General features: G+C 48.9%; 3 protein-coding genes across 3 annotated transcripts; all 3 read left to right on the forward strand.

Moving 5' to 3' along the window:
* The first annotated feature begins 1,762 nt into the window (after positions 1 to 1,762).
* Positions 1,763 to 3,495, forward strand: F9C07_10719 (uncharacterized protein). Its single transcript, XM_041285952.2, has one exon. It carries the CDS (start codon positions 1,991 to 1,993, stop codon positions 3,071 to 3,073), a length of 1,083 nt encoding a protein of 360 aa, XP_041146460.2. The 5' UTR covers positions 1,763 to 1,990; the 3' UTR covers positions 3,074 to 3,495.
* A 638-nt stretch (positions 3,496 to 4,133) lies between these two features.
* On the forward strand, positions 4,134 to 6,665 carry F9C07_2283701 (putative chromatin assembly factor 1 subunit A; the record flags this gene model as incomplete). The annotated part of the gene is made up of 3 exons (XM_071510646.1): positions 4,134 to 4,943; positions 4,973 to 6,096; positions 6,149 to 6,665. The coding sequence occupies 3 exons, from the start codon at positions 4,134 to 4,136 to the stop codon at positions 6,246 to 6,248; spliced, it is 2,034 nt and encodes a 677-aa protein (XP_071366538.1). The 3' UTR covers positions 6,249 to 6,665.
* Positions 6,666 to 9,385: 2,720 nt separating this feature from the next.
* On the forward strand, positions 9,386 to 14,134 carry F9C07_2068476 (uncharacterized protein; the record flags this gene model as incomplete). Its single annotated transcript, XM_041292106.2, has 3 exons — positions 9,386 to 10,738; positions 10,797 to 10,906; positions 10,978 to 14,134. The coding sequence occupies 3 exons, from the start codon at positions 9,386 to 9,388 to the stop codon at positions 14,132 to 14,134; spliced, it is 4,620 nt and encodes a 1,539-aa protein (XP_041146462.2).
* Positions 14,135 to 15,091: the final 957 nt, after the last annotated feature.

Raw genomic sequence — 15,091 nt, forward strand, 5'->3', positions numbered from 1 at the left:
CCGACTCGAAAATTACTGCTTTTGATCAGTGATGCTGTCATTGACTTTTTAATGGCAAATTGATAGGGCAGTGCATTAAAGTTATACCTATTTACTGTTGGTCAAAAAGGGTAAAAAGAGAGAAAAGAGTTAAAATGTCAAAAAAAAAAAAAGGACATTTGACTGAAACCAGCACAACTTTATGTGCCAACACTTTCATCACGTATAAAACCTGTCTTAGTTAACTGATTCTACATTACTACATTATTACGGCCAAGGAATAAAGGAGGAGTTAAAATAGTGTCTAGAGTGAGACAGTCCGATTCATGGCGAGCTGAAAGACCCATACAAGTCAGCCGCTGGTTGGAGGAAAATGTTACCGTGCCAATGTATGTAACAACACATGTTAAGTTCGCGGGGATTGATTCGATACCCGTGTCATGGTCACGTCATTATTGGTTATTTCCGGCCGGAATCGTGCATCCGTCTTAAATCAAGGTAACAATCAATACTACTACTACGGTACCACCGTATCTTTTCCTAGATAACAGCCAACTTCGAACTTGGAAGCACTGAGGGGATTAAAAAATCCAAATAGATAAAAAATAAAGAAAAGTAACTTTGCAAACTAAAACGGTGGCTCCAGCTGACAGGTACGATGATACATACCATGTCCGGTATACAGTAGTGGTACCAGGTACCTGGACCATTCTGAGTCCCCTTTTCCCCCTTCCATTTCATGAAGCATTCTTGCCTAGTAACCACTCGTCGGTTCGGACTTCAGACGTCTACAATCTCGACTGCTTCATTTCCCGAGCCTTCCGGATGTTTCAAATGTGGAGTATTCTACGTCATTCCACTGTTTTGTGCTTTGGTTCTGGGGGAAAAATTTTCGACTGTTCCTAGCGGGTGACCAAGGGTACTAGTCGGTACGCTGTACCTGTACTATTGTTCCCCTTTATTGAGTCCTGAGTACCATGTACCGGTTCGGTACCTAGCGTAATTTCACCTGGTATGATCTAATACCAGCGCCGTCCCGCCACGTGCGGGTAGTGTGGCGCAGTCCGGCCCTATCTCCTGATGATCTCTGTTGGATCCGCGATACGGTCATTGCGATGAAGCTTGAAGGCTAAGGTCGGTTCTTTGAGCGAGGAACAGCCACCCATGACTGGTCCTATGTCTCAGCTTTCTCACCGATGGTTACTAAGTTGTGGATGAGCCGTGGCTGTGCGAGAAAGTTTTACCCCAGTGCACTATTCATTGTCCGTAATTTATCTCCGTATTGCACACTTTCGTATTCGGTACTGCTGCCCACCCGTCACACTTGGTTTTTCCACCTTAAAGTTCTCTCCTCTTCTTTTTCTTCCTACCCGTCGCAAAGAGCCGAAGCGACCGATCGCTTTTCCAAGTTCTGAATGCGCTGTAATTTATTTCCTGTCTTTCTCCTCTTTCTCCGGCCTTGATAAACGGACCTTCTCCCCCCAGCGGGCAACGTGGGATCGGTGCTCCTTTGTGTACAATTGTTGTCGTCAGCTTTGTCTCGAAATTGACCCCTCCGCCATACAATCAATGTCCCCTGCAAGTGTGACTTGGTAAAATTGGGTACCCGCCAAGTGCCAGGCAATCGTTTCTCACAGCAATCACTATTACTACGGAAAAGTAGATCTGACAGCCTTTACCTGGCCGTTCCAACGAGCTTTTCTTTTTCCTTCCTTCCAATCACTGGTATCATTCGCTTGCACGGCTTCCTTCTGCGCCGGTCCCTGTTGCAAGTATCGTACAACGACGGAAGCGCTGGCCGTTCATTGATCCGTTAACCCCAGGGCGGCTCGGCTTGCCTTACTTATCCCCTCAATTAACACGGCGCGGCGAGTACGACGCTTCCTATATCCCCTCAGAGTCTTAACCCCCCGTCCCCCCTGGGTCGTGTTGCCCGATCTCTGCCGCCATCTTTGGACGGCGTAAATAGCCTCTCCCTTTCTTCCGAGGCCCCTCTGCCTCTTTAAGATACATGGCAGGCGTGCAACTGCAACAACCCACCATGACCGACTATCGATTGCCGCTCCATCAGCCACCACCTGCTCGGAAGCCGGTTCCTGGGATGCATGCTGGTTATCCATTCCAGTCCTATGATGGACCTCATAAGCAACAGCTCTCTCACCCATCTCTCGCTCACAATCGGGGCCGGATGCCTTCGGCCAATGCGTCGCCCTATATGGCTCAGCAACAACCGTACTCCAATACCCCTTCGCCTCATCATACCATGACCTCTACTCCTAGTTACCCTCCCTCGAGAAGAATGTCGAGCGCCACAACCTCTACAAGCTCGACTGGCAACGCCGCGGGTCACTCCGCCGTTTCGGATATTCGCAGAAGCACGTCATCCCGTTCCGCCAACTCTCAGCTGGGTTATGTAGCTCTAATGCGGAGACAGAAGGCCACGGTGTGGTGTGATCGAGCACAGCCGGAGGATCCGCGCCTCCGAGCCCAGAAGCTTGCCGACAAGAAGAGAGCGTACCTCGAAGTCCATGGCGCAGGCGCTGGTGGACGGGCAAGTACCCTTGGAAGCGGTAAAATTAAACACTCCAAAGGAGGTACTGATTTCTCGCCCTCGAACCTCGTGTCGGCTACTGTTCCCGTACGGCTCAGTGCCAATGAAGTGGGTGATGCGGATGAGGATGCACACAGTGATCATGGGTTTCCTCATCGTCGCACTGGCAGTGGTCGCAGCTCTCTGGGAAGCAACCATCGTTATCCCAGTGGCTACCAGCGGACACCCCAGGGCACTATGGGAAGTAACAGCACTCCCCCAAGTGAGAAGACGGATTTGCCAAATGTCACGGAGCATCCGCCGGCGGAGAGCACGGAGGAAAAGAAAGTCAACGATGACGCCGCTACCACCTACAGCTTCGAGGCTGCAGATGAGGACAATTTTGGGAGCGTAGGGGAGATGGCTGCCCCGAGTGCAGCTACCACGGCGGCTGAAAAGGCGAGAAGGGCGGACGAACTAAGACGGCGGGGTAGTGTGGACGACCGAACGAGCACGATGACCAATGTCCGACTCTTTGTTGCGAATCCAGACCTCAGTGATTAGTGGCACCTTGTATCGTCATATATCGCATTTATCTCTCAGATCTATGCTCACGAAAATACCCAGCTCGGCTGAAGCCCAGCAAGCAGTCCAACTTCATGCAGCTTATGCCATCCTTCTTGTTTTCTTTCTTCACTCTGTTTCTACATTCCATTTCTGTGTTTCTTCCCACCAGGATTGCTCTGGTCGAGTAGTGCTCGAGCCCGGTCTGGATCCCGGGACCCGTACCTCGGTTTTTGCGCTGCGTGCAGGCGGCCTGATGCATTGCGCTTCTTGTTCTGTTTTATTCCCCTCACTGCATGTTTTGGCGCCTATGCTTCTAAAGCATTGGGTTTCGTGCTACTGGACTTGCATCAGTGGCACCTTGGGCGTCCTTTATGGTTTTACGAGCAGCTAGTAATAATAATATCTTCTGTACATACTCTACAACCTGTGCTATCAGTGGTGTATATCGATCCAATTTGCGTGTAGAGTTGCAAAATCCATTATACCCTTAACAGACTAAGTTGAGCTACATTATTAAATGAACTAGAAGCTAGTAACTGAATGCGAATGTTGAAGCAATGAACAAGCCTCAAAGCAAACTAGGAAGTAAATCATAAAGTAGAAAGCATCATCCTCCATCTTACATAATCCCCCACACGTGCCCCTGACGCGAAGCAGTCGCGCCCGACAATCCAATTAACGCGTTCCCGACTCAACAACCAATCCCTCCGATGACATACCAGACCGAGGATCCTGTATCCTGTCCCGGAATTGCTTTTCCATTCGACTATCGCGATTGACTTATTATTATTATTATTATCATTATAATACGAGGGTGAGACTGTACGGTATTTGTGTCATTGAGGTTGTTCTGTCATTTTCCTTGTTCCTGGTGAACCGAACCGAACCAACCCAACCCGATTTGTTCGATGTGTGAGAGTAGTTTCCACCCTTGATTTCTAGATTCCGGTTCACTTCAACTTCATCTTTAAACCTGTCTTGAGTAGTGATTACCCCGGGTCCATACCCGAAAAGAGAAAGAGATCAGGAAGGAAGGAAGGAAAGCAAACGGCAGAAAATGGAGGTCTCGATGGACACAAGCCCAGCCGCCCTTTCTCCCCTCCCCCAGTCACAATCACAATCGCAACAACCATCATCAACGACGGCGTCTACACCACCCTATCCGGCATCTCCGACCGCCTCCAGAAAACGTTCCGTCCAAGATATCGATGCACAGACGATGCAGACGCCATCGACTGCGACTGCTGTCCACAGAGACACCAAAAAATCTCCAACGTATACCGACAAAGAAAACCAGGAGAATGCCGATCCCTCTATACAAAGTTCTACACGTGTGTCTCCTGTCTTGGAGATGAGTCACGTACTGATTGCAGGTGGGGGCGCGAAGGCCGGTGATGAGGCCCCGGTACAGAATACAAAGGAGGCTACGCTGGGAAGATCAGTTCCTAGTCCGGGATCAACTCATTTGTCTACGGATGCGGGCGCGGGTGCCCCTGCCGCTAAGAAGAGGAAGCTGTCTCCTGCGAGTAAGGAGGCTAAGCAACAGGAGAAGGAAGCTAAGCAGCAGGAAAAGGAGGCTAAGCAGCAAGAGAAGGAGGCCAAGGAACGTCAAAGATTAGAAGAAAAGGCAAAGAAAGAAGAGGAGAAGAGAGTGAAGGAAGAAGAGAAGAAAAAGCGGGACGCAGAGCGGGAGGAAGAACGTAAGCGGAAGGAGGAGAAAAAGAAGGCGAAGGAAGAGGAGAGGGCTGCAAAGGAAGAAGAAAAACGGAAAAAGGAGGCAGCCAAAGAAGAGGAGAAGCGAAAAAAGGAGGAGGAGAAATTGAAGAAGGAGAGAGTAAGCTTCCTACAACGACAACTCATGCCTCATGTATAGCTGGTCTAACTGTTCACTCGCAGGCTCAACCCAAGCTGAACGCCTTCTTCGCAAAACCAAAACCTCCTGTGCAGCCCTCGAACGCAGCGCTTACTGCGTCTCCCAAGAAGTCTGGAGGCGATGGCTGCACAAATGAACCCTCTCATGAAGCTGGCACTATGTCCGATTATCAACGAGCATTCCCTGAATTCTTCCTACAGTCCCACACGAAAGTTGCTCCACCGCATATGTTTCAACGTGATTCAGAAGGCCTTCGACTAATCAGAGAAAAGCTTGATGCGTCCATGAAGTCGCCTAATAGCTCGGAAGAAGCTCTTATATTTCGGCCTTCGGATATTTTCAACATGATGCCATACAAGCGACGGCGGGGAAGACTACCCGCTTCTGTCAAGGATATCCTTCTAGAGATGCAAAACCTGAACGACCAATCAGGGACGTCGGAGGCTGTACAGCGACAACAGGGTCTTTTGAAGAAGGTTCGAATGAAATCTCTTAAGTTTGGTGAAGATGTCCGACCCCCCTATCAGGGAACGTACTCTAAGCCCCTTCCCGAATCCAAGGCCTATAAGATGATGCGGAACCCCTTCCACCGCGGCTTACCTGACACGAACTACGACTACGACTCTGAAGCTGAATGGGAGGAACCGGAAGAAGGTGAGGAACTCGACTCGGAGGAGGAGGAAGAGATGAGCGAAGACGGCGAGGATGACATGGATGGCTTCTTGGATGATGAGGATGACCAATTGGTCGACGGGAAGAGACGTCTTATCGTTGGCGATCTAGAACCCGTCTGCAGCGGCATTCAATGGCACGATCAGGGTGTGGATCCAGAGTTCAAGGCATACAGGGTCGAGACCATATCAGATGCAGTGTCATTGCCTATTGACCCATTCTCCACAATGTACTGGCAAAAGCCCAAGACATCGGAGTCGGCTCAGACCAGTGGTGCGGGACGGTCATCGCTTCACTCTTTCTTGGGCAACCCATCTTCAGGGAGTGCGTCAACGCAGGACGGCAGCGCACTGCCACTGTTGGGGCCCGGGAAATCCAAGCGACCCTTCCCCCCAGAACTGCTGGCGGAATTCAAGCAAGTTGTGGACGGAAGCGATCTGTCGAAGCTAGGGTTGATTGAGATTCTGAAGAAAAGGTCAGTAAAGTAGGGTTCCTTCAGTTCCATTCGCCGCTAATGACAACCGCAGGTTTCCGAAGGTTTCTAAAGATGCCTTGAAAGACACGTTGAACAGCGTGGCTACGCGGGTGGGACAGAAAGAGGCTGAGAAGAAATGGGTTTGCAAATAGTCATGGTATTGGAGGAGACGTAACAGCAAGCGTTCGATGTTCCGAAGAAAGACAACGCATGCCACGGACGGCTGGTGTTCTGGCGTCAGGTTCACCTTGGGTCGTGCAAGGAATAGACTACCCTTGAGGGAGATTTATTGGTTGCGAGTGCTTCAGATCCTCAAGCGCCAGCGGAATTGCAGCCACTGGTTTGTTTGCGATTGATGTGTAATGACGGCGATTGCTTTAGAGGGCCAGTGCAATGGGAACTAGACGTTGATTTGTATATGGATATACTATACGGAGCTGGGTTATTGACTACACGGGCCACTGTTCTCTCTCTCTCTTTCTATTCTTTTCTTTTCTTTTCTTTTCTCTTTTCCCATTAGTGATACCTGCGCCATAACTCGGTCAGACTTGTAGAAGAAGGTAGGGAAAGGACAGTAAGGGTTTAAAAAAAAGAAAAGAAAAGAATGAAAATAGAAGATGCTAAAAACAGACTGCATCGAATAGTTCCTTTTTCTCAGCCATCGCTGCAGAGTTGATGACACAGTCGGTGATCATGCAGTTCCAGACTGGAGCATGCGTAAGGAAGTATGAGTTGTTACAGAATGTACTACTCTTGGAGTGCAAACATGACTGGTGGTTCCCTCAAGTCAGCATCGGATTCAGCTGAGGATGTCATCTGGACTAGACTTCTTTAGGGCTAGTCCGGGTGAGTTATTCAGTGGCGGTTGAACACGTGCCAGTGGGGTTCTGGAGTCATTAGGAAGAATTATTAATACGAAGCCGCGATGTTTGGCCCTAGTTTATTTGTTGTTGCTGGGGCATTGATCCGATTGCTGTTGATGGGTGCCTTTAATTCTTTTTTTTTTTCTTTGCTGTCACTGCGGAGTAGCTTCGGCTGTACTAAAATGGTATCTTCCTAGTTGCAAACAGTCGGAGGAATTCCCACTATTCATACTATCTAATGATCCTTCTGGGAATATGGCACCGTTACTAGCAGACCACTAGTTTGTACCTCACCTCTCTTTTATGACGGAGGGGAGAGGGGGAAAGAGAAATTAAGATGCGATTTATGCATCCCAACCCCCAGAAACAAGAAATGGACCAGAAAACCCCCTCCTAAACTTCAAGGCCAGCAGTAAGGGGTGGTTGGGCGACGAATCATGGGGGCACGGAGGGAACCAACCGGAGCCATCATGCATGTATGCAGTGCCAGCGCATCACTGACTGTTTGACTCTTTCTGCTTGGGTACTTAGTTTGTCCTCGTCCCCCAACTACTGACTAGTAAGTAGTATCTGTACAAATTGTTCTATCATTCGACTCGGGCGCTTTCGTGTCAATTGTGTTGCGATCGTCCTTTGGCTTTTCGATTTGTTTTATTTAGTTTTTTTTAGTTTTTTATTTTTTTAATTTTTTTTTCTTCTTTCCCGCCTTCCGTTTCTCTTCCGCCATCTGCCATTCTTAGCACCTCGGAACGGTTGAGAAGAAATCTCCTACGCGGGACGGAGGAAGTGGGGGGGGGGGCGCTGTTCTTACTTAGTATAGGTATTGATGATTCTGCAGCAGAAACGGGAGAAATATGGTGGTATTTCAACACTAACGGTTTTTGTTTTTTACGAAGTAGTACCTTTTTGAAGAGAAAATATCGAGAAATAGATTTACTGGCCTTTTTTCGAATGTTTCATGTTCTCTTTCGGTTGATGGGAAGGGGATATCATATAGTATGTGCATATGGACCTACCACATAGCACACAATACACCTAAATAAAGTAATTTTCCCATATATGTAGTTGTAGTGAGAGAGAGAGAGAGAGAGAGAGAGTCACACCAACATTGCCTCACTTCAACCAGTGTACGCCTGCAGTTGTTCCCTCCACTGCATCCGTCCGATTCGAGTCACCGCCAGCCTGGCACTTGGCTCACGGCGAACAAATAGGAAACCGTCGTGCTTGTTCGCTTGCTTAATCTCCGTCCCAACTTGACTCTATTGTTATTTTCCCCTACTTTAGTGGCATACTCATACATACATATTGCCAACAGACAGCAATTAACCTGAACCAAAGAAAGTCTCCTTTCATTGCCTACTAGTATTGGCCCCCCCCTCCTCCCCTCCACGTTCGTCCAACCATTACAGATCGAGTGACTCCAACGTACATCCAGACCAGCCATACAGAAATCCCGGATTCTTTCGATTTGCTGGCAAGCAATCGCCCACTAAGGTAGTCCTTCTCTTTCACTTACGTCGGTCTTTCTTTCACACATTCTTCCCTCTCTCCCTCTTCTGCTCACTGCATGTCATCCATTCCCCCTCCGCCAATTCAGCCAGTTGTCTCTCATCGTCTGGACGAGACTGTCAGATCGGAGTTTATCTTCCTGTTAATAATCTCCCAATATTTACTATTGATTTATTATTCATATTCATATTTTTTTTCCCCGTCCCATATTTGACTTTATAAAAATTTATTTTTCTCATTCTTCTATTCTATGATCGTTTCTTTATTTGATTGATTGATTTTCTTCCTTGATTCTTCTTCTATACTTACTTGCGTTTCTTGCCCCCCCCCCCTCTCCCACGAACAACCCCCCAATCCACGACTACTTTATAATATCCCACCGTCTGTTTTCCTTCCATCTTTTACCTTTGTCTCCCTCATCTTCTGCCCCGCCTTCCACCTATCCTTATCGTCCATCTATCAATCCTGGAGCCGTCGATCGTGTCGCATTACCCTCAACAGGATACTGTTCCCCATGAGGACCGTCATCCTTTCTCTTCTTCCCCTGTAAGGGCTAAACCATGCGATAGAGAGGCGGTTGCTGGAGCTAGGGGCAACTTGCGACCTCACACGTCCTCTTGGCTATTTGGCCGGGAGACTGCCCATGGCAACATCATGTTCGATGCCCAATCTGATGGTCTCTCGTCGACCTTAGCCTATGTGACCAGTACGTTCTAAGTGATTAATTGATTTACTTATTTATTTTGGGGCCTGTTTGCATGATCGTCAGCCCCCCCTTTTTCCTGCATTTTCTCTTGCGCATATAATTACCAATTTCTCCCTACCATCGCAATACATTCAATTCTCTCGCCATTTGAACGAGAACTATACCGCTTGCTTCGCTAACGTTCTCACCCACTTTTTCAACGTCAGATCTAATGCCCTCCATTCGGCCTGTTTCAACATGTGATAGTACATCTCGGTCACCTGCTGCGACTGCCAGCATGTCCCCCATCCGGTTCTCCCCCGAGTTTACGGGTCGGATTAGAGGTGAGTCTGGAGACTCGGACCTCGCAAGTTCGCGATTCATCACAACACCCGTCTACTCCGACGATGGTTGTCCCTCGGAAATGCCGCCCCGCACCATCTCATCCGTGCCGATGGAGGATGGTCCCAAGGTTTCTTTTGAGAATTTGGCCAAATGTTATCGCCAAAATCAGCAGAAACAAACCCGCCGGAAAAATTTGGAACAGCGTCTCCATGCCACCAAGGTATCTATGGGTGTCTCTGCACGCCTGGTCCGCGTGGGCGCCACCGTTCAGCGCGGCTTGGTTGACCGATTGAGACATGATGACAAGGCCAATTTCATTTCACTTTACCAGACCCTGATTGATCTCCAGGAATCCTGTGATTCTGCCTTCCGGCGCCACTTTCACCAGCAGGACCCGTTGGAGGATTGGCCATCATCTCCCGAGCCCACAGTGGATCACGCCCCGGATTTCTTCGTCCAGTTGAGTCCCCAATCCCGGACTGACCTGATTGAAATTCTGCAATTGGTCCGCACCGACCCTCAGTTTTTGTTCGAACGGTTGTGCAGCTTGACTCCGGCCCAGCTGGGCGCTTTGGTATCATCTTCGGCTCCTTCGTGGGATGCCGGTGATCTCACGTCCCCTTCAACTCCCCGATCCCGGAACTATCCTTCCTTCTCCAAGCGCAGTATTTCTACTTCCATCCCTGTTAAGGACCATGTGCTCGCCTTTGAGAGAGCGGACGCTATATCCACTATGTTGTTTAATGCCTTTGCGGCCCCTCTGGACTCGGATGCCCCTGAAGCCAAACTGCGCCTGGATGTGTGGTCTTCTGTTTGCGCGAAGCTCATTGCGGATGGCAGCAGCAGATTCCATCCTCTTCTCAGCCACATATTGGCCGCCTGGTCCATGGGCAGTGACTGGAAAGCTAAGCCCAAATTTGAACTCTACCTCATGGACATTCTCCAAACTGGTGCATTCCTCTTGGAACATGTAGATACCCCACCCGGTCTGAATTTTGACGCTGAGCTTCCAGACCCTTTGAAGACGGATGTAGCCGAGGAATTCTTTGCCTCTGCGGTGGATGATTTGTTCCGAGTTTTGGATGACCCAGATGGAGGACTTCCCGCTGGGGTGATGGAACTGAGCAGTGCCATATTACAAAAGCTGGATCGCCAGGACTGTCGTGATCGTTTCCTGGAGTTCCTGCTTACCCATTGGTATTTTCCTAAATTTCTCTATGGTGCACTAACATTCCCTGAGGTATGATTCTACTCTCTTGGTAGACCTTTCCCAACTCCTTCTTTAACTCTATTTTTAGGCCCATGGACTTTTGCTTGACTTCCATATCAGAAAAGACGCGCGAGAGAAACTCCTTGGACAAGTTGGACTTCAGGCTTATTATCAGGTCTACGCCGTCCTACGGTCAATGTATGTTGGTCTCATTGTTATCTAAATGCTGCAGATAAGCAACCGAGCTGACAAAAATCTATTCCTCATAGGAATCACTTCTCTATGGCGCGTCCCACGGTCAGACAGCATGTTGAGAACATGCTTTCACGGTTCCAAAATGTGGCCTCGGAAAGACAAGCCCATATCCCGCGCTCGTCGTACATTAGCTCTACAGGTGGACGCGAGTCACCGGCCGTCTTTTTAATGCTTTCGGCTACTGACATTCTCAGTCTACTGAATACCCTTTTCCCTAGGACATGCTCTCCTGTGTGCAACTCTCCAACCCCATCTTCGGGGATCTCTGGTTCTTTCAGGTCTCTCAGGTCTCTGCAATCCGTCTCGGAAAGGCAGGGAACTTCGGTAGCCGAGCCGGGCTTTTTCAAACCCATGGTTGATAATTATTCCAGGCGGCCGTCCATCAGAGGACTCTTCTCAACTGACATGGATTTCTTGTCCCTCCCACAGAATTCCTTAGCACGCAATGCCGATCGGATTCGCTTTGAACTGTCCGATTTGGGCGAACCCTATGGTCGCTCCAACCTGGAGCCCCCATCCGCCGAAGAATGGACCATATTTTCAGTTACCCAAAATGGAAGACGTCTGCTCTGGAGCCTTTTCTCCGACAATCAACCCACCTACCCCAAAAATGCATCAGACGATGACGTTCAATCCACCACCTTAGGCCTAGAAGATAACTTCGAAGCTCTTCAAACAGCTATTGTAAAACTGATTCAAGAAAATCCGGCCGATGACCATGTTGAAATTGCTTCTCAAACCCACGATGCTCTGCAAACAGGCAGCCTGTCCCTCAAGCAAAGGTTCGATCGGGCTATGGCTTATTGTCACCACACCTCTGACTTTATTGGTGCGCATTATTGGTGGAACGCCGGCCGACAGCTTGTTCGGAGTGCTGCCAACTTTCCCACCCGGCTTGCAGATGACTCGTGGATTCTTCAACCAATGCATACCTCAAGTGTCCGCTCCCTTCAGACTTCACGTTCCGTTATCGAACGCTGTGAAAGTGACTTTGTCGCGCTCGACCGCCATATGCAGCGAGTGCAGCGAACAGTCAAGGACATGATGGCCACGGTGGCAAAGCTGCGAGACAAGATGTGGTACATGACCGATGTAAAGAACTCAAAGAGGTATGAGGAAGCCAAACATGTTGCATTGGCACTGAAGACGATGATATACTCCGCGCGTCTCTACAAGCAGACACCTAACGACAGTCGATCTCGTGGCACTGGAAGATCGTTCGGTGGGTCTTTACTTCAAAAGCCAGAGCTACAGGTAATGGATCTTATGAAGGCGCCAAGGAGCTATGGCAGCCCCAATAAACTCTCGGACGAACAGGTGGATTTACTTCGAAAATGGCTGTCCCATAACAATATTGAGAATTTTTGTAAAGGTGAGGAGCGTATCCACCGGTTTTGTTACGAGGTCAAATCAAGTGTCAGCCGACTGGTGGGAGAGACTATGGCGGAGGCGCCTGTGTTGTGGGCCAGTGAACTATACCATCGAGAACGAGCCAAGTACGAAGGCTCCAGCAACCGAAGTTTCCTTGGTCTTTCTTCTAGCTTACGGCCCTTCAGCATTGCCAGTGATGAGCCTAACAATTTGCTGCATTCATATTCCAATAATGTTCGTCCATCCGACTCACAGTCAAGGTTCTCACATGAGCTTCCTCCATTGGATACGAAAACATCCTTCCAGAGTTTGATCTCTGACAAGTGGAGGGTTCCTCGAGAGCCATCTATCGCCGATACTTCTTCTGTCGTGGGCTCCCCAGGAAGGACCCCATCGACCTGCACCGGAGATTCCTGCAGCACATTTTGGTCGGCACCACATCAGGCCACACAATATGCCCCGAGCGCGTCCAGCCTATACTCTCGACCCCCATCGCTCCTGAGTGAGACTGCAAGCCAGCAACCCCGACGCAATGATCGTAAAATCCTTGGAAAGGCGGCATTTTTGGATGGATTACGACAAACGCTTACAAGCCTTCTGTTAAGTGATTTGGGCTCACCGGTATGGAGCTGCGGCAGTGAGACCGATGCCTGGTTTGGTAATGCCCTAGATCAGAAGAGAATCCAAGCGCAAATGAAGAAACGGTCTCGGATACAGCGGTTCTATGCAGAGTACGACGAGCGGCTGATCCGCCAAGCCATCCGTCGTACATCGCCAAGTTCGCGAAGAAGTAGATCACTTGGACCTTTAGAGGGAGAAGAACCTCACACGATCGGAACATTGCCTTTCTCCACGAGCGATGCCAAGGCGAGTTTTGATGATCAATCCCCATTCTCATACAAAGCCGTGTTTCGTCGCTTGATCGAGGTCTTCTCACGCCATGGAAGCCCATTTGCCAAGCTGAAAGCGTTACGTGACCTACGCGCCTTGGTCATCGCCTCACTGAACTCAGCTAATGACGACAAAACTCAATTCCCTCTCGTCGATGAACCGTCTTGCCAAAGACGCAGTTTTGGTATTCAAGGAAGGAGAGCAGCTCGCCACAGCTTCTTAGGAACCCAGGCAAATCGGGTCTCGGCCAGATCCACCCATACTCCAATGTCTCCTACCGACGAGTTAGTCATCTATGACTCCCGCCCCTCTGACTATTCAGCCCCGACGGAAACCCAAATCGTGGAGGCCCTGCGTGGTATAATCCTCGAAGTAAAACCAAAGACTCTTTTCCGTGATTTGCAATTTATTTCATCCTTTGTCCCCGGCGAGACATTGAACAAGACCGATAGTGGAACCGCATTCTTACAGTTTGGTTTGGCTGCCCTGAGCTTGAAGGACGAGATCTGCAACAGCATGGTTGAAATTGCCGACAACATTGTCTCCCAAGAGCTCAGCCGGCGTCACCCTCCTCATGGGCATGACGTGCATGCAAGACCCGGTCATGCTATTGAGGATGCTGCCGGAATGTGGATCATTACTGCGAAAGAGGGGAACCCAGTCGCCCAGCGGGAGTTGGCAATTCTCTATCTCACTCACCCGGAGCTTCTCCCCCGTGTTACCCTTCCCCTCACTTTTCTGCGGGATACTTTCAAAGAAGAGACGTTACTCCGACGGGATAAGGACCCCAAGTCTGACCCGCAGAGCATGTGTTTGGCACTGCACTGGATGCAGCTGTCGGCCAACGGAGGAGACGAGCTTGCGCGGAACAGACTTCGCGAGCTTGAAGAATTTGATTCTATCGCATAACATTCATTACAACTATGCATGTGATTTTTCAAGGAGCTTAGGCTCTTCGACTTCTTTTTCTGTTATGACACGATACCATTCATGACTTGCCATTACCTGGTTTTCTTTTTTCTCGATGTTTTCTACCCAACCTTCTTCTACCCTTTACGCCTGACTAATCCTTTTGCATTTATTTACAATATCTTGCCAACATGGAGACTTTCCTGCCCTGTAGTTGTACTCTGTTACATCAGCGTCTCATATATCTTGCATGAGAGCAGGAATGGCACATTTGAATTCCTTCCCTCTCTTATTATCTGCGTTCGTCTTTTCTTAGTCTTATCTTATTATAAGATTCCCCTATACATGTTATTGATTGATTCTTCTTTATCTTTATCTTCCATTTTAAGCAGGGTGGCATTCTGCTTTCTCTTCGCTTTCCCCCATTTTCTGGGTTCAGAATCTTTGGAGTTCTACATCTTGGACTGGACTGTAGAGATTATAGGAGTGGTGGCCCTCTGCTCATCATATACAATTTCTTATTACCCTCTCCTTGCTTTTTATAGGGGCTGAAGTATGTCGTGATAAAGGTCTATAAAATTGAGGTTTCCGAGCAGCCGTAATTGGCATTTGATATGAGCAAGTAATCAAACGAAAAACATCCGTGATGGAATTCGTTGACTACGATGGCGTTTTCTTTTCTTTTCTTTATTTTTGTTCTTCTCCGCTAAGTATAAGTATTAGGGTTATGGTGGTGTTCAAATTTATGGGTTGATTTAGTAGGTAAGCCCTTCGACGTCATCGGTAGCAGGCCCCACGTGCCAGTTCATGAAACTGTTGTTTCCGCTTGTCACTCGCACTTTCACCATCCTTCCATTTCTAGACGTGGTGAGCAGGACTACTTCTGACAACCTGCCATTAATCACCCGACCCTTTCTCGTGTCCGAGGGCTTGGAAGATTCTTCAGCTGAGAAAAAA

The sequence above is a fragment of the Aspergillus flavus genome, chromosome 4 (assembly GCF_009017415.1).
Source record: "Aspergillus flavus chromosome 4, complete sequence".
NCBI lineage: Eukaryota > Fungi > Ascomycota > Eurotiomycetes > Eurotiales > Aspergillaceae > Aspergillus > Aspergillus flavus.